This window comes from Rhinoderma darwinii, chromosome 2 (genome assembly GCF_050947455.1).
Source record: "Rhinoderma darwinii isolate aRhiDar2 chromosome 2, aRhiDar2.hap1, whole genome shotgun sequence".
Lineage (NCBI taxonomy): Eukaryota > Metazoa > Chordata > Amphibia > Anura > Rhinodermatidae > Rhinoderma > Rhinoderma darwinii.
Genome location: NC_134688.1, coordinates 234,084,544 through 234,108,000, shown reverse-complemented (window position 1 = coordinate 234,108,000; position 23,457 = coordinate 234,084,544). Strand labels below are relative to the sequence as shown.

Sequence of the window (23,457 nt, the reverse complement as noted above, 5' to 3'; positions counted from 1 at the left end):
GGGCTCTCTAAAAGCGAAATCCCCGGCACAGAGCAATCTGACTCCAGGGATTCCGCTCCTAGTGGGAGTTTAGGTGGCGCTATCTACAGGGGGGCTGCTATCTAAAGGGGGAGGCACTATTTACAGCGGGGATGGAGAGACGTCGGGGGCTCGCTCTAGGAGTGATTCCGCTCCTAGAGGGAGCTTAGGTAGCATTATCTGCAGAGGGTATTGCGCTATCTACAGGGGTTTATGTGTGGCGCTATCTAGGGTGGGGAGTGTAGTCCGGGGCTCTTAAAGCCCCTGCAGACATGAGAGTGCAGAGCTGCTCACACTGAAGCACCACTGCACTCATTAAACCCCGTTCAATGCTGTCAACGTTTATACACGTGGCAACTGCATCGGGCATCGGCAGTTGGAACGTATATAGCCGTGTGGCAGTTGTGAAGGGCTTAAACATTCTCATTCAATCTAGAATTCTGCATTATAATATCAATGGTAGAGCAATTGTCCAGTAATCACAATAATCTTGCAACTACATCAGTGCTGCGTATTAATTCTTCATTCACCGCATAGTAGCACAAATACGTAATTTTACACCACATTAGGACAAAGCACAACTTATAAAATAGCTGGAAGTTTCTCTGTAATAATCCTTTTATTTTCTGAAATTTTCAGAGGTCAGAATATCCAATATTGCACTTGGGAACAATAGTCCCCATACTCCTTCAGATGATTGAGGCTCTCATATTTCTTCATTGGCGTGGATTCATCCATCGCTCTTTTTCATCACATGCCATTCAGATTGTATCAGCAGGCAGAGCCAAGTTAAGCAACTTTGAATACATGGTAGAAAGGTAAAAAACATTTCCTAAAATAATTGTTTTTTTGCAGCATTTTCTGTGCTACTTTATATAGATTCCATCATTTCTAAAAGTTTTCATAGAGTTATGTCCAATGTGAATGTTGCTGGTGTCGTGCCATGTCTAAAATACCATATAAGAGTACTTATGCTAAGTATACTTTTTTTTTACTGATTTATTTATATGCCATATATAATAAAGTATAAAACAAGTAAATACATGCCCAGAACGATTCCCTTCAATTGATTTGGGCGGCACGTGGCTTAGCTATTGGGGACTAATGATGTTTCTCCTCAGCGTTCCACAGCCGCAGATGAGTTGCACTGCAGAAATCTGCTGATTCCTGTCTCGCTGGACATGTACAGATAGCTGAAGAGAAGAGTCACCTGGTCACAATCTACGCTTGGCTGTGATTTTGGTCTCCCCTACTTTATAGCTCAGTTTCCCTTTCTGCCTCTACGATGGTTGTGATGCTTAATGCAGGCGCCCCCACTGCAATCCTTGTCCTGGCTGGTTGTACACCCGACGTGGGTTCTCCTTCAGAGGATTGATCTGTTTCCCCTGTGTACTCCCTTTCACCTTCACTGGCAGATGTGGCTGACACTGCTGATTCTACAGTACTCAGAATCTTCTATAGCCCTCACAGAGGTTTCTGGACAGATGTCCTTACTGCAGTCCATGCAGATGGAGATACGATTCCTACGGGAGCTTATTCTGACAATTCTCACCAAGAGTGACTTAGATGGCATAGTCAATAGACTGGAGCAAGCACCTTCAGCAGGACATCGCCCAACTTGGTGGGGACCTTGACTGACTGGCTCCCTATCTGAGTGGGTGATGGCCCTAAAAAGTGCAGTGGAGTGCTCACATTTACACCTTTGGTCCTTTGTATTACTCCTGGATGACAAGACAAATAGTGTCTGCAGTAACAACATGAGGTTGAGAGGCCTGCCAGAATGCTTTCCCTGAGATGACCTTTCCTTCATGACCACTCAGATCTTCGATATAGAGTTGGGTTGCCCTGCGGATGCATCCTTCAAAACTGATAGAGTTCACAGGATCACTAAGATGTATCTATTGGATACTCTTTGGGATGTAGTCTGCCTTCTACACCACTGCACTGATAAAAATTTCATCCTTCACAGAGCCTGGTAAGAGACCAGTCTCTCATGAGGATGCCTCCAGAAAACTTCTTCCTGATGTTGCAAGCCGAACTCTTGCCATGTGGAGACAACTCTGACTTTTTTTTACCAAGAAAAAGAAAGTGACCTCCTATCCTTGGGGGCACTGTTTCCCTCCCATCTTCAAGAAGGATGAAGCCAACTTTTTTTTTTATAAGGGAGCCTAACCTTTCTAACCTGTCTTCATTTTTGTCCATGACTGCCTGGCCCACTTTCTCAGCACTAGATGACAAGAGGGTAGTGCCCTCACGATGTCTGACAGTTGTCTGTTTCTTAATGCTGTTGTTGATTAATTTGTATTTCTTTACCCTATGTCATCTTGCTGTTTGCTGCAATCAAAAAACCCCTAAGCGTCCTCTTTTGTTTGTCCACTTCGACCTAAACCTATCTTGCCTTAGCTTGAATTTCTATTTTAACACTGGGCTCTTGAAAGGTAAAGGGACTTCACTGCCCTAAGAAGAGACCAACGTTTTTTTATTTGCTTTGGAAAAAAAGGCTTCACATAGCCTTCTTGTAAGAAACACAGCTATGTCCTACTAAAGGGGGTTTTACACTGGGCGATTATAAAACGCTTATTGACGATAATTGCCCTGTGTAAACAGGGCAGCGATCAGCAGATGAACCCACAAGCGCTGAGTACAGATAATGTAGTGGATGTTACCTGCAGTCCTATGTGATGTGGATATGGACGAATCCCCCTATTGCCTCTTCATGGTTCCCCAGTTATTAATATTATGCAAATAGAACACCTACTCAATAAAGGGTACCTGCTTGAACTTTTATGCCCACCCGGTTCCATTGGGCAGAATTTCCATTGGAAATTTTTTATAATGGTCCCTGTGGTGGCCCCCCTTTTTTTCCCCACTCTATTTTCTTGCTTCTGTCTCAACCTTTCTGTCCAACACCTTCCTGTATTTTAGCGCACTGACTGCGGTTCCCCCACTACTAATTTCCTATGTTTATCCGACACACTACTGGCTTTTCTAAGGTTTTTTTCTTCATATTAATACTCAAATATTATTCTGAAAATGTGGGGTCTTAGTGTCTATTTTGTGCAATGTTTATATTTTCTGAGCCCATGTACACATCACCGTTGCCCTTGCGTTGAGGGTTTCCGTCGGGTTAACCCCTCAACGGAAAGGCAAACGGAAACCTCAGCTTCCGTTTCCCTCACCATTGATATCAATGGTGACGGAAACCTAGCTAATGGTTTCCGTCTGTCACCGCTGTGACAGGGTTCCGTTGTTCTTGACAGAACTAATAGCGCAGTCGACTGCGCTATCTTTTCCATCAAAACGATGGAAACCTGTCACAATGGTGACAGATGGAAACCTTTAGCTAGGTTTCCGTCACCATTGAGTTCAATGGTGAGGGAAACGGAAGCTGAGGTTTCCGTTTGCATTTCCGCTGAGGGGTTAACCTGATGGAAACCCTCAACGGCATACAGACGTTGATGTGAACAAAGCCTAATCCTGTTATGTGGATGTGGAACCTTCCGCTGTGTTATACATCTTTCTTATTAACCCCTTCCCCCTGCTTGCATTCTGGGCCCTAATGTCCAAGCCATTTTTTACATTTTTCCATTGTCACATTCGAAGAGCTGTAACTTTTTTATTTTTGCGTCGGCATAGCTGTATAAGGTCTTGTTTTTTGCGGGACGACTTGCAGTTTTTATTGGTACCATTTGAGAGTAAATGCGACTTTTTGATCACTTTTTATCACATTTTTTTAAAGTCAGGATTAACAGAAAACAGCAATTTTTCCATTGTTTTTTATTTTATTTTTTACGGCGTTCACAGTGCGGGTTAAATAATGTAACAGCTTTATAGTCGGGGTCATTACGGACGCGGCGATACCAAATATGTGTAACTTTTTTGCTTTATTGTAGTTTTTTTTAATAGTAAAGCATTTTGTAAGGGGAAAAAGTGGGTTTTTGATTTTTTTTGTTTCACTTTTTTTTTTAAATTAACTTTATTAAACTTTTTTACTTTTTTACTAGTCCCACTAGGGGACTTCCCTATCCTCCGATCGCTATTATAATACACTGCAATACTTTTGTATTGCAGTGTATTACTGCCTGTCCGTTTAAAACGGACAGGCATCTGCTAGGTCATGCCTGCGGCATGATCTAGCAGGCATTCGCTCCAGGCAGACCTGGGGGTCTTTATTAGACCCCCGGCTGCCATAGAAGACACAGACACTCGGCGATTTTATCGCCGGGTGTCAGTGAGATGAGAGGGAGCTCCCTCCCTCTCTCCAAAACCATTCAGATGCGGTGCTCGCTATTGTGCACCGCATCTGAAGGGTTAAACGGGTGAGATCGATACTAATATCGATCTCACCCGGTCGAGCCGGGACGCCCCCAGCCCTCAGCTGCCTCTGGCAGCTGAGAGCAGGGAGATTTCACGGCTCCCTGCTCTGTTTACTTTATTCTACAGCAGCGACGTAGAATGGCGGCGCTCTAGAATAAAGCCCACTAATGACCGCCATAAAAAGGCTTATCGGCGGTCATTAAGGGGTTAAAATGTGATGTGAACCAATTATGGATAAATAAAGAATTGTTTTATTGTTGTGCTTGTGAGAGGGGGGGGGGTGAGATTCCCTCCCACATTTACAGCAGCTGTGAGTCAGGTTGCTTTGCCTTATTCACCTTGCTGTAATTCTGGGAAGTGCTCACTCTGGTGGCCAACATAGGAAAACATGTCAAATTATTATTTAATTTTTAATACATCCCACCATGTGGAAGAAAAAAAAAAATACAGCAAAAAACTTTAAAAATATAATAGAAATAAGTAACTTACTTTGTTTAATTCACAACATATTCCCTTTAATGTCAGTTATCCCTGATGGTTTTGGTAAATTCCCTTGAAGTCACTCATATATACAGTCCATGTCCCCTGCTGTTCAGAGGTATATTCTTTAGCAGTAGGTAATTTTCACAATATGTTCTATATATTTTGTCTATCTTGGTCTGATGTTCAGTGGCATATATAGCTCCCTTTCACTGATAGATATAAGTCATGGATATACAGCCATTGATGATCTCCCACTCACTATTGGGAAGCAATGACAGTTGTCCTTGTGAGTAAAATCACCCACCAGTCTCATCGAAAAAACCTTGACATACGTTACATAAATGGTGATCCACTTTTTACTTTATATTTTCCCACTATTGACTTAATCCCATAGATCTTTTTTTTCTTGGAAATTTCACTTTATTGATCTAGACATGTCTAATTATAGGAAAGGAGTCGATTAACTCTTTAACATTTATGCTTGTCTTCCAGCAAAGATAACAAGAAGTGTGATGGCATTGTTCATTTTCCAATACCAAAGCAGCTGTATTACTGGTCATCTCCTGAAGTAGTTGCAGGAAAAACTGGTACCACAAAGTCTGATCTTTACAGTTTTTGTGCAGTCATGCAAGAAAGTTTAACAGGTACATTGATCCATGTTTGTTTCCACCTGACATTTACGAGAAACCTTAATTTTAGCTTCATGTTACATAATGTAGCACAAGGCCATAGATAATAACAGGGGGGAAGATTTATCAATGGATTTACACAAGTTTTCTGTCACAAATAAATTCAGGCTGAACGCAATACTAGCATTTTTTTTCCTATATTAAATTTGCAAGTGACATACAGATCATCCTTATTTTTCAGACTCTCTACCATGGAATGGGGTAGATGGCGAGGCAGTTAAGGATTCCATGATTTCAGGACATTACTTGACTGTTGATCCCACTCTTTGTGAACCCTATTATTCTATAGTCAGTGCTGGTATCCAAGCTAGACCCGAGGAACGGACGACACATCTTCACGATATTGGGTATTTACTGAAGAATGATGTCAAGGTAGCTCGATTTTATAACTACTTTAAAAACCTCTTGGCTGTATTTAATTTTATATTGACAAAGTTTACATCTCATATTTAAAAACTGGCTCAAAAGTTTGTCTTGAATTAAAATGGTTTATGTGGCCATGTTACTATAAATTAAAGGGGTATAAGACTAAACAGCAAAGTTATTCCTGTCTGCAGCATTTATGACATATCCAAGGGCTATGCCATAAATGCTCTGATAGGTGCATGTGTCACTTCTGAGACTCTTACCCTTCGGGAGAATAGGGTCCTGTGACCCTTGTTCTCTCATTTATGACCACTGTTGTTCACAACACCTTTGGTCGGCCCTCTCAATTGTAGGATATGGGAGTTATGGATATAGCCGTGCATGTGGCCACCCCTTCATTAAATGCTATGGGGACAGCGGTCAGCGTGAATCATTACGTCATGGGTGTCCCATTCTCCTGTTAGGTGAAAGTTCATAGAGGTGGAACCAGCACCTTTTAAGCATTTATGACATATCCTGTGGTTTTTCAATAAATGTTGAAGATAGGAATTATTTTGCTATGCAGTCTGTCTATATCCTTTTCCAATATGGAGAACCTGAGCGCCTGGGACAATCTTTGGCAGTCAAGTACTGTTATCAGATTAACCTTTCTTTAACCCCTTAGGGACCACCAATACGCCTTTTTACGGAGGTCACTAAGGGGCCTTAGGCTAGGCCGTTGCCGTTTCACGGCGGCCCAGTCTAAGTCCCGCATAAGTGTCCCGTGCAGGCTGGAGCGGGTGCTCAGCTGTATAATGACAGCCGGGCTCCTGCTCCAATGGTAGCGATCCATGTTTACTTTGATCGCGGCCGTTTAAGCCCTTAAATGCTGTGGTCAATAGCGACAGCTGCATTTAAATAATTTGCAGAGGGAGTGAGCTCCCTTTGTAACCCATCGGAGGCCCGCAAATGCAATCGCGGGCCTCCGATGGGGTGCTATGGCAGCTGGGGGCCTAATAAAGGCCCCCAGGTCTGCCCTGGGTATATGCCTATTAGGACATGCAGGCAATAATGCTCTGGTATACTAAGTATACCAAAGTATTATATAAGTGATCAATATATCGCACAGTGAAGTCCCTAGTGGGACAAAAAAAAAAAAGTAATAAATGTGAAATAAAAATTATTAATAAAGATTACAGTAAAAAAAAACAACGAAAAACACATTTTTTTTCATAAAAAGTGGTTTTATTTAGTAATTTTCACATTCAAAAGGCTTTTTAGGTCATGCATACCTTGCATTCATGTGTTATTGTTCAGAATATGCATAAGAGGCACCCAGCAATATGCTGTAATGATAAATACAGCCTCTGGGGCTGCAGACAGTATTTATGTAATATATTTAGTTATAGTGTTCCCTATATCACCCACTCCAATGAAATAGCAGATTTTGGCAGTAACCAGTGGTGAAGCAGTGATTTTACCATATGGGGTCCAAGTCAAATACATCAAATAAATCCATCTTTCTGGCCACTCTAAGGCTAGTGCTACCTGGCATCATGTGCTGCCACGTATCATCTGACTGCTGGCTGCAATGACCAATTATATCACAACTGTGACGATCCATTCATTGCTTTAGGTTGCATGGAGTTAGAAAATGACTGATGTTGCCCTGTTTTTATATTTTAATCTTATTTATTCTAGAATAGGTTGAATTGTTTTGTACAGAGTGCATTTTGACCTTATCGTTCTAAAGAATTGTAATGATTGATTTTTCTTACAGCACCTCCCAGACACAGTTCCATTTACAAAACATGCTCATATGATTGTGGAGGCTGGAAGAAATATGAAAGTGCAACGTATAGAGCAGGAAATTCCACCAGGTGTGTACTTTTTATATTAGAAAATCCAACTCTATCTCTTACTTATTATTTTGAGTTATTAATGTTTACTGTTGAAATTACATATGCGATAAAACAAATAAGGTTTCATTTAGACAATTTTAATAACATGGTAGAATCAAATATATATTTGAGAACATATTTGATTCAATAAACCCCTTCCCACACCTTGACGTAATAATTGGTCATGGGTCTGGCGTAGTTCACATATTACATAGTTACATAGTTACATAGTTACATAGTTAGTACGGCTGAAAAAAGACACATGTCCATCAAGTTCAACCAAGGGAAGGGAAAAGGGAAGGAAAAATTTCTACACATAGGAGCTAATATTTTTTTGTTCTAGGAAATTATCTAACCCTTTTTTAAAGCCATCTACTGTCCCTGCTGTGACCAGCTCCTGCGGTAGGCTATTCCATAAATTCACAGTTCTCACTGTAAAGAAGCCTTGTCGCCTCTGCAGCTTGAACCTTTTTTTCTCCAGACGGAGGGAGTGCCCCCTTGTTTTTTGAGGGGGTTTTACAAGGAACAGGATTTCACCATATTTTTTGTATGTGCCATTAATATATTTATATAAGTTAATCATGTCCCCCCTTAGTCTTCTTTTTTCAAGGCTAAATAGGTTTAATTCTTTCAATCTTTCCTCATAACTTAAATTCTCCATGCCCCTTATTAGCTTCGTTGCTCTTCTTTGTATTTTTTCCAACTCCAGGGCATCCTTTCTATGAACTGGAGCCCAGAACTGAACTGCATATTCTAGATGAGGCCTCACTAATGCTTTGTAAAGTGGCATTATTACATCCCTGTCCCGCGAGTCCATGCCTCTTTTAATACACGACAATATCCTGCTGGCCTTTGAAGCAGCTGATTGACACTGCATGCTGTTATTGAGTTTATGATTTACAAGTACACCCAGATCCTTCTCAACAAGTGAATCCGCCAGTGTAGCGCCCCCTAGGACATATGATGCATGCAGGTTGTTGGTACCAAGATGCATAACTTTACATTTATCTACATTAAACTTCATTTGCCAAGTGGACGCCCAAACACTTAGTTTGTTTAAATCTGCCTGTAATTCATGAACATCTTCCATAGTCTGAACTATATTACATAGCTTGGTGTCATCTGCAAAAATAGAAATAGTGCTATTAATCCCTTCCTCTATATCATTAATAAATAAGTTGAATAATAGTGGTCCCAGCACTGAACCCTGGGGTACACCACTTATAACCGGGGACCATTCAGAGAAGGAATCATTGACCACAACCCTCTGGATACGGTCCTTGAGCCAATTCTCAATCCAATTACAAACTATATTTTCTAAACCTATAGTCCTTAATTTACCCATTAGGCGTCTATGGGGGACAGTGTCAAATGCCTTTGCAAAGTCTAAAAACACTAAATCCACAGCGGCCCCTCTGTCTAGACTTCTGCTCACCTCTTCATAAAAACAGATTAGGTTAGTTTGACAACTTCTGTCCTTAGTAAAACCGTGCTGGCTGTCACTTATAATGCTATTTATTGTCACATAATCCTGTATATAGTCCCTCAATAGCCCCTCAAACATTTTCCCCACGATGGATGTTAAGCTTACTGGTCTATAATTACCCGGGGAAGACCTAGAGCCCTTTTTGAAAATAGGCACCACATTTGCCCTGCGCCAGTCCCTTGGCACTATACCAGTCACTAGAGATTCTCTGAATATTATGAAAAGGGGGACAGAAATAACTGAACTAAGCTCTTTAAGAATTCTAGGGTGTAACCCATCTGGTCCCGGAGCCTTGTGCACATTTATTTTATTTAATTTAGCTTGGACCATCTCTACATTCATCCAATTCAGTATATCAACTGATATATTAACAGCACTGGCACCGGCTACATCAGCTGCTCTTTCTTCTGTTGTATATACAGAGCTAAAGAACCCATTTAGTAACTCTGCCTTCTCTTGATCCCCTGTGATCAACTCCCCATTACCATTATCTAGGGGTCCTACATGTTCAGACCTTGGCTTTTTTGCATTTATATGCTTGAAGAATTTTTTAGGATTTGTTTTACTATCCTTGGCCACCTGCCTTTCATTTTGTATTTTTGCTAATTTTATTACATTTTTACAGATTTTATTAAGCTCTTTATATTTTACAAAGGCTACAGCTGTACCCTCAGATTTGTATTTTTTAAATGCCCTTTTTTTGTCATGTATTGCCCCTTTCACAGAAGGTGTAAGCCATGTGGGGTTTAATTTGAGTCGTTTATACTTATTACCTGTAGGAATAAATTTTGCACTATAATAACTCAAAGTAGATTTGAAAATCTCCCATTTATCATTTGTTCCATTATTTGACATTTGTTCTTCCCAGTCTATATCCTGAATTGCAGCCCTCATCCTGGGGAAATTGGCTTTCTTAAAATTAAATGTTTTTGCCCTCCCAGCCTGCGTTTGTTTTTTACAGTATAGGTAAAATGTAACTATATTATGATCACTGTTACCGAGGTTTTCACGAACATTGACATTCCCAACAAGATCTGCATTATTAGAAATGACCAGATCCAACAGAGCTTCACCTCTAGTCGGGTCTTCCACAAACTGGCCCATAAAATTTTCCTGCAACAGGTTGAGGAAATGTCTCCCCTTTGCAGTTGAAGCCGAACCATGACACCAATTAATATCCCGGAAATTAAAATCTCCCATTATCACTACAGTACCCGCCTGTGCAGCCCGCTCCATCTGTTTATATATCTGACCTTCCATCTCCTCAGTTATATTGGGGGGTCTATAGATTACACCAAAAGTAATTTTTTCAGTGATCACCTCCCTTTTCTACTTCATAGAAATTACTTGGCACTACCACTGTACTGGTTGTTCTACCACAACTGCCGGGATCGGAGAAAGCTTTGATTCTTTACTATTTACTGCTGCGATCAGGACCTCCCTTATAGATGTGATCACCGACTCCAGTGACATGATTGCCAGGGCTTGTATCACTATGGAGACAGCCTATGAACTGCCAGTATATTGTAAGTAAGTAAACAAAGTGAAGGCCAAGTCAAAAAAAAGTAAAAATACATAAAATAGAGTATTGTTAAAAAAAAAACAACAACGTCACAAAGCACAGTTATTTTAGATGAGGGTTGAACATGGCTAAAGATTTTGGCTGGTCCGCTAAAAAGAAATTCATAAACATAAAATGCTAGTTTATACGTACCCCACTGCTACAACCCGTCCTTCAAAAATAAGACTTCATATTGCTACACTGATGTAAAATTAGAAAAGATATTAGTTCCGCAGTAATGCTTTGGCGGGGGATCAGTGAGATGAGCATTGCTTTTTTTTAATATTTGTACACCATTGTACGTGGTTTTAAAAATAAATTCTTATTTGCTGGACAAGCTTTTTAAATCTTTCAACCCCACTGTGATTTTCAAGACACTGTTAGATATGACATGAATGAAGGAGCTCACCCATGATCTTTTAGGGAAATTCTAATTGTGGCAATATAAGTTTGATGCAAAATTTCTATAGTTTAAAGTGCATCATTCACATTATGGTACTAAACAATATCTATCTTGCTTTGTTGTTCAGACACGTTTGAGGAAATCACAAGCCGGTTTTATAAAGAAAGAAAGATTTCTAGTCATAATTCAAGTAAAGCTGCTTCTTCAACGGAGTCCCAGTCAGAAACCCTGTGCGACATGGTAGAGCAAACCAATGAACTGAATGCCCACCTGCACTCACTAGAGAAGAAAGGAGAAAAGATGGCTGGAGATTTCTGTCAACAACAGGTTGGAGGTTCTCCAATTTCATTATTGTTATTCAGTGATTCTGAGCGAGGTACAAGTTCTGATACAGAGGAAGAAGATATTGACTTCAGGAGCATAGAAACATATGAAAACTGGCAGGCTGAATTACAAACTCTAGACAATAGATTGAATTCAATTCAGATACATAACAAATCCACTCTTGACAATCTTCTAAACATTCAGAGGTTTTTGCAAGAACACAACACTGTACTTGATGCCAAAGAGGAACGAAAACAATACAAAAATGTCTGCATGAAAGAAAATGAATTTCCTTACAATGATACAGATGAGGTTGATCATGTGCTTCCATTTTTCAAGAGTAAACCGTATGCTGAATGGTCTGCTAAAGGCCCTCCACTTCACTATATTCCTCCTGAAAGTGCATCGTACTCCGGGACTGACATCACATCTGAAACAAGGAGAATACAGAGCGAGAGTGTTGTAGACACAGGGAAGAAGGCCTCAAAGAAGGGCAAATGGTTTAATGGCCTTGGCTCAATTGAAGGGAAAACTCTTGAAAAAATATCTACTGGTCAGGTAATACGTACAAAATATAATGTTTATTAAGCATTACATATGGGTTCTACAAGGCACAGGATGGCGCTTAAAGCTTCAGTTATTATTGATCCTTTTGGCTCGGAGGATTAAGGAATGTCAGATTTTGAGAGGGCACATAATAGACTGCACCCTAGTGTTTTTATGTGATTTACATCACACTTTTTAATGCATTTGGATGAGACAGAGTGCGATAGTCCATAAATGCCTAATAGGTGAGGGTCCCACGATTGGGACCATAACTTACAGGGAGAATGTGGGTGCGGTGAAAGCGACTCTCCCCATCTAAGTGTATAGGAGTTACAGAAAGAGCCGAGCGGTCACGTTTACGATGTATTTACACATGAACGTTTTATTGTGTTTTTCAAAACCGTGACAAAACCTGCACGTGGACATATGGTAGGGCTCAGAAGGGAAGGAGCGCCCTTTGGATTTTGGAGTGCAGATTTTGGTGGAATAGTTTTTGGTACAATGTCATGTTTGCAGAGTTGGCCATAGACATAAGAAAGCTATCTGTCCCAACTCTAAAAAAAAGCGAATGAGCCGCAGACATTTCTTCCAGTGTAAAACTGAGGACTGGGCATGTTGAAATTCAACATGCCTTATCCTTCTTTAACCCTGAGACTTGTCGTAGGGGCATTTGAGATGCCCCTATACACATAAGATGTTCAGCAGACATTTATGTAATGTGTATGGCCAGCTTATGTGGTAGTGGTTGAGAGAAGAGCCATATGAAAGTTACCTGCAATACACTAGAAGTTACAAATGACAGGGCTTATCCACACTTGTGCTCGTATGAGCTCCGACAGAAGGCCCCTCACTCATCCTGGGAATGGAATGATTGGCTCCTGTTCCAAGCAGGGAAGTGGCTGAATAGAGCTTCTAGCTATTCCTGTGGACAAATGTGCGATTCATGCACACTACTGTAATTCCCTAGTAGAAGAAGTCTATAGGTGCCTTTACTGTACCTCTGAATGCTTCCAATTGTCATATATATACAGTAGGTTCTTATCATAAAGACATGCATTCGGTTGTGCTTCTGCTCTTATCATTTTTGTAATAACATAGAATATGAAAAAAATAATAGTTTCTGTTATTTGCTTGTTACGTAAAATATGGAGATGACATGAAAAGTAAATGAACCTAGAGCACAATTGTATTTAATTCACATCGACAATCAATAAAATATTTTCTTATCATCCTCACAGAATTTATTGCAGTTAACTAAGAGAAGCTCCAAGAAAAGTCAAGCAGATAATGATGAAATGATAAAAAATCAGTGAGTTCCACTTATACAATGTTTCATAAGTAGAGCAAATAATCCATCACTCCAAAAAAATAGTCTATGAAATGTTCGCACTTAGGCCTTATCCGGACGAGCGTGTTCCGCGTCCGTGTGCTGTCCATTGAAATAACTGACAGCACACGGACCCATGCAAATCAATGGGGCTATTCACACATGCGTGATTTTTCACGTAGCGTCTGTCCATTGTGTGAAAGTCATTGCATGTCCTATTTTGGTCCATTTTTGTGGACCACGTCGCCCATTGAAGTCAATGGGTGCATGAAAAACATGGAAAGCACACGGATGACATCAAAGTTCTATCAGTGTTTTTCACGTACCAGTTGCTAAAGAGATTATGAGAAAAAAATAACATGAACACTGATGCCACATTGAAAGCACACTGATACACGGAACTGAAATGCATTTTTCTGAATCAGGCCTTATATCAAGCCGCCTTTGCACATTTTTCATCTTCTTTTGGTCCTAGACATGTTCACTCAAGGTATTTTGACATAAGGAAGGCTTTTTAGGTTGATGCCAGACACTTTCCTCTGCGGTTTTTGCTGCAAAATTGCAGCCAATCTGAAGTGCAGTCACTGCACTATCCACAAGTATTGCAGATTTACCATGGATTTTAGGGTGAAATCCACACTGAGAATATTCAAAGATTTTTCAAAACATTGTGCGTTTTGCAAACTTGAAAATCTAGCAAACCGAATAATACCCCGAATGATACTAGTGGTCCTAGTGACTAATTAAAACTAAACCAGAACAAGAAACAAGTCACGACCAGGTGTTTGAAAAAATACAAATAATCTTTATTAAAGTCAATTAGACACATGGAGACAACGTATAACACTTAGACATAATAAAATGCCATGGACCCTCGAACACAAACGGAATCCGAACGTAAAAGCAGAGTAGCCCCCCAGATGTAAAAATGGTCTGACACAACCTATATATGGCTAAAGTGCATAAGTACATATTAATGAGCAGGTACTAGGCATGGTACGCTTTGCACAGATGAACACATAAATAAGTATAGAGAATATATATAAGGTACAATCTAAGTAAAAACGACATGTAAAGTAGTATACCTACACCTGCGTATAAGAAGATAAATAGGAGATCAAGACCAGGAGGGGGACCTCTGCTTAACCCAAATGCCCCAGTTACCCCTAGATATACCTTCCTCAATGATGTTTTACCGGTAAAATCACAGCTGTTTCCTATCGGGTGGTTAGGTGTTCAGCGTCGGTCACCAATGACAGACGGCGATACATCCCGCCCACCCACGATAGCGTCCTATCGTGTAGTCTTATGTCAAAACAGTCCTCCTCCCAGAACCGCCTCCATCGGCATAACCACACCAGGCGGGCGGGGGAATGAAATCTGCCCGCCCGCTCGATGCGGAGCTGCCGAAGGTCAGAAGCAGGGATATAAAGAGAAATGAAATTAGAAGTTTAGTGGCAATCCAGTTTTGGCCCAAGGTAGAACTATCTATCCTGATCATTAAGGTGAAAAAATAGGTTAAAAAAAGGTTAAAAAAAAGCCCAGCCGATCTCATTAAACAGCAGCAGCGGGACAAGGCGTCCCGTTGCTAGGTGACAGTCCAGCGTGAGAGCAGCAGTTGCTTAAACACGCTGGAGAGCATAGCAAAGCATTAAGAGCCGAGGTCGCTGTCCAACGTGCTGAAATGCTCAGCACAGCCGTCAAAGCTAAATAACCGAGAGAGTTAGAGCAGTCACTGTCCAAGGTGCTGAAGCTGACTATCCAAGTCCATATCACACTTCGGCAGCTCCGCATCGAGCGGGCGGGCTGATTTCATTCCCCCGCCCGCCTGGTGTGGTTATGCCGATGGAGGCGGTTCTGGGAGGAGGACTGTTTTGACATAAGACTACACGATAGGACGCTATCGTGGGTGGGCGGGATGTATCGCCGTCTGTCATTGGTGACCGACGCTGAACACCTAACCACCCGATAGGAAACAGCTGTGATTTTACCGGTAAAACATCATTGAGGAAGGTATATCTAGGGGTAACTGGGGCATTTGGGTTAAGCAGAGGTCCCCCTCCTGGTCTTGATCTCCTATTTATCTTCTTATACGCAGGTGTAGGTATACTACTTTACATGTCGTTTTTACTTAGATTGTACCTTATATATATTCTCTATACTTATTTATGTGTTCATCTGTGCAAAGCGTACCATGCCTAGTACCTGCTCATTAATATGTACTTATGCACTTTAGCCATATATAGGTTGTGTCAGACCATTTTTACATCTGGGGGGCTACTCTGCTTTTACGTTCGGATTCCGTTTGTGTTCGAGGGTCCATGGCATTTTATTATGTCTAAGTGTTATACGTTGTCTCCATGTGTCTAATTGACTTTAATAAACATTATTTGTATTTTTTCAAACACCTGGTCGTGACTTGTTTCTTGTTCTGGTTTAGTTTAAACTTGAAAATCTGCAGCATGCTCTGAATCTCTACTTCAGTTATGTCCTGAAGCTTTTATGTTTGGGACTACAGTGACAGTGCAGTGTTTGTACCATCAAGGAATGGATACATCTATGTTCACATTCCTCGTCCATGGATGCACTGCATGTAAACATAAATTCTTCCTTTAGCCACTGACCTGTAATAAGGTTAAGTTCATACTTCTGCTGTCTCCCGTTTAGGTCTCTTCTATCAGAGGAAGAGATGACCGAAAGTCCAAACGAAAAGCATTGCTTCCTTTTGAATTACCATTCTCTAGGTTTCCATTTTTTTCACGGAAGCAAAAGTGCAATCTGCAGCACTTTTGCTTCCGTGAAAAAAAAAAGAAACCTAGCGAACGTAGGCAAACGGAATCCAACTAAAACAAAAGAATTACCATTGAAATCAATGATAATTCAAATGGAAGTGATGCTTTCCGTATGGACTTTCAGTCATCTCTTCCTGAATACTTTTGAGAGGGGACCAGTGTTCCCATTAAGCTTCGTGGCCGTGCAGCTTCCAAACTCATCCCCGCTCAGTCGTGTTGAGAGCCAGCCCAGCTGCAGAGTCTTTAGTGAAGGAGGAACGCTAGGGTTACGTTTGTCAGGCACAATGGGGTTACTTAGATTAGTGAATTAGATGAAAAAAAGTAAACCCACATTCACACGTTGCAGTAAAATCGTCATGTTTGCAAAGATTTTTGAAAAATTGCACAAAAAAATGCAAATTGACCATAACGTGTGTACACACGCTAATACTAAGTAACCTAATTACTAACCCCGTGTGCCTAAGGCCTTATTCACACGAGCGTATTTCATGTCCGTGATACGTGTGTTAAAACAACGGACGTCACACGGACCTATGCAATTCAATGGGCACATTCAGACATTCAGTGTTTTTCACGCAGCGGACAACTTCATGTCCTATTCTTGTGCGTTTTTTGCGCGTCACGCACCCATCGAAGTCCATGGGTGCGTGAAAATCACGGACAGCACATGGACGTCATCCGTGTGCTGTCTGTGATTCACACAACAGTTGGTAAAGAAATAATGAGAAAAAGAAAACCACATTCTTCAGTTTTTTTTGATGAGACAAAAAACGTGTGACATATGGATGACATACGCGCGTACACTGATGTCACACGGAACTGCAACGCAAGAAAAACGCTGCGTTTTTTTACGCGTGCAAAATGGACAAGTTCGTGTGAATAAGGCCTTACAGTAACTAACAGATTGCCCATTGACAAAACATTGACAATCTTCCTAACTGCTCAGCAGCTGCAAAGTCTAAAGCCTCATGCACACGGCCCGTGATTACGGGCAAGGACAGCTGCGGAGTTGCATCCGCGGGCCGTCTGCAATCACGGACCGTGCACATACAAGATGTGAATTGACTCTAAGGTCTCATGCACACGACCGTAGCCGTGTGCACGGCCCGTGATTGAGGCACGAATGGCTACAAAGTATCATCTATGGGCCGCCCCCAAATCACGGACCGTGCACACATTGATTTATATGAGCACGGCCCGCAAATGCGGCCCGTATGATGACATGTCCTATCTTTTTACGGTCCGGGCTCCCGGCCAATGCACGGACCGTGTAAACCACAGTTGTGTGCTTTGGCCCAAAGAAATGAATGGGTCCAAAATTCACCCGCAGATTTGTGGGTGAATTGTGGCCGCAAAAACACGTTCGTGTGCATCAGGCCTAAGTACCCCGGACCGCAAATGTGGCCTGTAAAGTGACTTGTTCTATCTTTTTTGCGGTCTGGCGTTTGCATTGGCCCATAGAATAGATTGTAACCTATACTATCCGTAACTGCGGCTTTGCAATTGCGGATAGTATGAGGACCGTAATGCACGGTCGTGTACATGAGGCCTAGGAGGGATTATTGGTGTGGACAGAGAGATTGTTCGCTGATCAGAACATTCACCTATTCTGCTTGCACCCCATACCTTATTACACAATGTATGTATCATTTGAGATCAACACCACACACACACACACACACATAATTTATTTTTTTTTCATTGGACAGGTATGCAAGCCTAAATTCAGCTCCACAGTGGCCAACAAAGTTGTGTAGTAGAAAGGGGGTGCTAGTTTCTTCTTCATGTAAGTTTTATGTTGTGTTTTAGACTTTCATTTTGCAAACGTTTTTTATTTGTTAATTCCATTTTTTTTATTTGAGATGTTATATAAACCTGTTTCCAATAATACCACACAATGCTCTGTTCACACGTGGGTTAGTACTTTTCCTTCAGGTTTCCGTTGCTTTCTGAAAGTCACATTACTGTAGCATTCTACACTATTTTGTCCAGTAAGGGTTTGCAGAAATCCATGCGCTTACTACAGAAACAGTTGAATGGAACTGATTTTCAGATTTCTGCGACAAATCTGCGCGTGTGAATATACCCTAACTGATCCTGTAAAAATGGAAACCATGATGTCTGTGTGAACAGAGCATAAAACATGAATAACCTGGGAGTGAAAGGGAATCCTTCCGCAGTTTTCTCAAGAGATCTCAAAACTGCTGACAGTGCGATATAGGGGAGGGGAAGGGCTTTGTAACTATACCTTTTGTCTTTGTCATGCCAGTTGCATGACCGAGAAACTAACGTTTAACTCCCCTGGTGCCGAGGTCGCAAGTGCCACTTTCTGCTCTGAATGATGACTCTAGCGTCAAATAAGGAGACCTCTGGAGCCGTGTCTCAAAGCAACGGGGTGGGGCTGGCAGCGTTCTTTGGGGAGAGCCAAGGAACACTTTCACATCAAGTGTCCGACCAAGTGGTACTTGCAACCACGGCCTTGGGAATTAAACATGGATTTCTCGGTCATGCAACTTGCATGACCAAGACAAAATGTTTTGTTGCAATATCCTTTCACCCCCACTGTATAAAGCACTGTGAGCAGTTTTAGGGCTTTCAATCTGCTGACGGATTGCCTTTAAGGTGCAGGTATATCAATAATGATCATCAGATAAATAATATATATAATAAATATAATATATTAATATATAAAATATAATAAATGCATATAACCTCTTATTTCATTCATCTGCTAAATCTGCGCTCGGCCTATCTAAAACTATACATAGGCAAAAGGATTTTTAATTTCAAACAATGACCAAATATTTCACAGACCAATTTCTCCCATTCTAGAATTTCTAAGGTAGGATGCTATGGACCTATGCTAATCAGCCTGGACCTAACATCTCATGTCATTTTTACATTACAACTTGGTTTTAGGGTGTATTCACACGCATGCTTTTTTATTGCGATTTACAAAATCAATGTCAAGACGCATGCGGTTTTCAGACGTGCAGCAAAATCCACAGCAGAACCACACGTGTGAATACACCCTTACCATTCCCCTACAGTCTAATTCTGTCGGCCCTGATTGGACAGTGTCAGTCTGTGTAGGGACAACCCCCCAACTGATAACACCCAGTTGTCAATTTATTCATACATTTCTATGAGGAATAACAGGAAGGGCAATATGTAGAGAAAAGATGTGTTCCAGAATTGTCATTACATGTAGATTGCAAATATTTAATAAAACAAACTTGTCAGTAGAGGTGACAGGTCCTCGATAACACAGTGGCATAGCTACAGGGGTCGCAGCAGTTGCAATTGCGACTGGGCCCCCTACAACATTTGTAGTAAAATTTACTATAGTAGCTGAGGCCTATGTAATAAACTACATGGGTCCCTGTTACTATTGTAAGAGTATACTCACCCTCCTCGTTCCCGAGCACAGCACACATCCTGACGTCTTTCCGTGTCATTACTCTATGTGCGCCAGGATCTCTGCTACGCACGTTGCCGAAGAGGAGGGGAAGTATAAGACTACTGCCTGCTGGGGACCTGTATCTAAGCCTACCATGTGGTAGGCTTAGATACAGGCACAGCAGACAGGATCACAAATGTGTTAGGCTTAGCTACAGGGCCCAGCAGACAGGATCAAACATGGGTCATGTTTGTAAGCCTACTATGTGGTATGCTAAGAAACAGAGCCCAGCAGAGAGGATCACACATGGTGTGATCCTGTCTGCTGGGCCCTGTATTTAAGCCCACCTTGTGGTAGGCTTAGATACAGGGTCCAACAGACCGTATCACACTTTTGCCCTGTATCTAATCCTACCATGTGGTAGGCTGAGATACAGGGCCCAGCAGACAGGATCACACATGGGCCCTGTATCTAAGCCTACCATGTGGTAGGCTTAGATACAGGACCCAGAAGACAATATCACATATGGTGTGATACTGTCTGCTGGGCCCTGAATCCAGGCCCGTATTTGACACTAGCGCTCTGCCCGGGGACTCCAGCACTGCTCCCGACATCACTGTCCATATATGGACAATAATGTCGGAAGCTCCCCAAGGTATACTTTTAAAAAATAATAATAATTGGAAAAAGTGATATGGGGCCCCCCTCATTTTTAATAACCAGCCAGATACAACATAGCAGCTATCAGCAGCAGGCTAGCAGTACCAGGGTGGGAAGGGCCAGTTTCTGGCCTTTCCCGGCCTAATAATACCAGCCTGCGGCCGACCCTGTACCTGACCATCAGTACAGATAGTCGGGTACTGGATCGCACCTGGCTCTTCCCAATACCCCTGGTGGCGGTGGGTACCGGGGTAATAATGGGGGTTATTGCTAGCCTTTTCACTGGCTAACAGTAAGCCCCGCAAAAGTAATGGACACTGTCAATTAGAAATAATATTGAAATAAAACACCCACACATCCCTCGTTAACCAATTTATTAAGGATAAAAAAAATGCCATAATCGAAGCAGTCTTTGAATCTGAAGTAATCCAACAACAGAACCTGTAAAAAAACGCAAACACACCAAAAAAATTAGTAGCACATAAAAGAGCAAAGCAATTATTATTCTTACCTTTCCTGGGTCCAGCGCTGGAGCCGCAATGTCAGGGAGCTGGGCCCTATATCTAAGCCTATCATATGTAATACTGTCTCCTGAGCCACTGTATATAATCTTATCATGTGTGATACTGTCTGCTGAGCCACTGTATCTAATCCTATCATGTGTGATACTGTCTGCTGAGCCACTGTATCTAATCCTATCCACAGCAATAGGGGTGCTATATTGTAGTCCCATATATATACGCACACACATAATTATTTTTTTTACGTTTTAAAACCCTAGTGACGTCCCTGGCTGCTATTGCTGCGTCGTTGGGTCACTTAGGAGGCCCAGCGATGCATCTGAAAGCTGCAGGTCATCGGCCAGGAGAAGAAGTTGAGGGGGGGCCCAAGAAGGACTTTTGCATCGGGGCCCATTAGCCTTTTGCTGCACCCCTACTTTGAGCAGTTTAACCCCTTCCCGCAAAGGGATGTACTGTTATGTCTTAATTGCCATTTTTTTTGCCACAATAGGATGTAATGATACTTCCAGTGGATGGCACGGCCGTTTAACCCCTAAGGGTATGTTCACACGCTGTGCCAAAAACGTCTGAAAATACGGAGCTGTTTTCAAGGGAAAACAGCACCTGATTTTCAGAAATTTTTTGAGCAGCTCGCGTTTTTCTATGCGTTTTTCGCGCCGTTTTTTCGGCCGTTTTTGGAGCTGTTTTCAATAGAGTCTATGAGAAAACGGCTCCAAAAACGTCCCAAGAAGTGTCGTGCACTTCTTTTGACGAGGATGTAATTTTACGCGTCGTCTTTTGACAGCGACGCGTAAAATGACAGGTCGTCGGCACAGAACATCGGCAAACCCATTGAAAGTAATGGGCAGATGTTTGCCGACGTATTGGAGCCGTCTTTTCAGGCGTAATTCGAGGCGTAAAACGCCTCCATTACGCCTGAAAATAGGTCGTGTGAACCCAGCCTTAGATGCTACAGTCACTTAGTGGTTTTATAGAGGGAGAGGACTCTGTAAGCCTTACAAAGGCCCCCAGGTTTGCCATGGATGTGGGGCCTAATAGGCTGCCTATCATTATAACACTAACAGGCATAATACGCTGCAATATAGAAGCATTGCAGTGTATTATTTAAGTGATCAAATAATCACATCTGTCATGTCCCATAAACATAATCAAGATTTACATTTAAAAAATCACTTACAAAATGCTTTAATATAGAAAAAAATACATTAAGAAATATAATTGGTATTGCCGTACCCGTAGCGACCCGAACAATAAAATAATCTCGTTATTTATCCAACACAGTAAACACTAAACCAAAAAAAGCCAGAATTGTTGTTTTTTGTTCATCCCTCCTCCCACAAAATGGAATAAAAAGTGATCAAAAAGGCATAAGTACCCCAAAATGGTGCAAAAAAAATTATTATTATATTGCAAAATTAGTAAAGCATAACAAAAAAAACACTATATAAATTTCGTATCCCGCACTTTCAAACCCAAAAAACAATGGTAATATTGCAGTTTTGTTGTCCATTCACCCCAAAAAAGATTTAATAAAAGTTACAGCATACATTATATGTAGTCCAAAATGGTACCATTAAAAAATACAACTTGTTCCACAAAAAACAAGCCCTCATACAGCTATGTCAATGGAAAAATAAAAACGTTATGCCTTTCAGAATACGGAGATGAAAAAAAACAAAAGAAAAAAAATTGCTGCGTCCTTAAGACCCAAAATAGCTTTGTCTAATTAAACACTTAACTATTCATGTTTTTTTCATTGCCAAGGCATCAAGACATTTCGAAACTACTAGAAATTCTAAAATTGTCCACAAGGTGTCACTCTCCAACAATTTAACCAATCAATATACTGTAGTAGGAATGTGATTATTGTAACAATTTCATATTTCGATATGTTTGGTATAGAAAACGTATATTTTTACTGGGTAAAAACTCATTCACTTAATAGCAATAAAGAAAGTCTGTATCAAATCTGTAAACACTATAGAAGAAGGGGACATGTATAAAGGCGGCACCTTTCGTATTGTCAAAAGAAATGTTTTATTTGAGATTTATGTGATTCAATCTAGATGACCTGTCACCAGCTCCTACAAAGTGAGTTATTAGACTCATGTAATTCTGTGAGTCCAGCGGTGTTTGTTCCTTACTTCTGCGTCCCCCCCGTTGCTGAGATATTGCCCCCTCTTTAGTTATTAAACAATATGTAAATGAACCGCTGGCTTGACAAGTGGGTTTGGCACCCAGCGATTCTCAATGGGCAGAGCTAGCAGAGAGCCTCTGACGCTGACCTATCAGCGTGAGGCTGTTTCCTCCAGACATTCCTAGGCCAGCGTCATCGCGTGAGATCCGCCTGCTCTGTGCGGTCTTCAGCCAGAGTGGTCTCACGCGATGACGCTGGCCTAGGAGTGTCTGGAGGAAATTTGTTCCAATTTTCTCTTTAACACCTCCAATAACAAATAATTAACAATTATTAAGGTAATTATTTATGTCCAACATAGTGAAGTCCGGCAGTCAGCACCTACAGAACAAGAAACACTGTGACCATATCTGTGATAATGACGAAGAAGAGCAGACCGAAAAAAGCAGCGAGGCTTGTTGTGGGGAAAATGAGGAATCGAAACTGGAGAAATTATTTCGCCATTTTGCAGGTTTGATTCTTTACGTAAACGTTCATTCAGAAAATAGGG

At 41.4% G+C, this 23,457-nt stretch overlaps 1 protein-coding gene across 6 annotated transcripts in view; it reads left to right on the top strand.

Moving 5' to 3' along the window:
• TEX14 (testis expressed 14, intercellular bridge forming factor) overlaps positions 1-23,457 on the top strand; it is a 532,366-nt gene that overhangs the window by 438,984 nt on the left and 69,925 nt on the right. For 4 of the 6 annotated variants that reach the window (XM_075852939.1, XM_075852940.1, XM_075852941.1 and 1 more), the window contains exons 10-18: positions 658-836; positions 5,311-5,462; positions 5,689-5,879; positions 7,633-7,732; positions 10,580-10,765; positions 11,331-12,085; positions 13,312-13,382; positions 17,902-17,978; positions 23,269-23,418. In XM_075852939.1, coding sequence (XP_075709054.1) covers positions 658-836; positions 5,311-5,462; positions 5,689-5,879; positions 7,633-7,732; positions 10,580-10,765; positions 11,331-12,085; positions 13,312-13,382; positions 17,902-17,978; positions 23,269-23,418 — 1,861 coding nt within the window. The remainder of the gene's footprint in view (positions 1-657; positions 837-5,310; positions 5,463-5,688; positions 5,880-7,632; positions 7,733-10,579; positions 10,766-11,330; positions 12,086-13,311; positions 13,383-17,901; positions 17,979-23,268; positions 23,419-23,457) is intronic. The other 2 variants (XM_075852942.1, XM_075852943.1) reach the window with 2 other exon arrangements.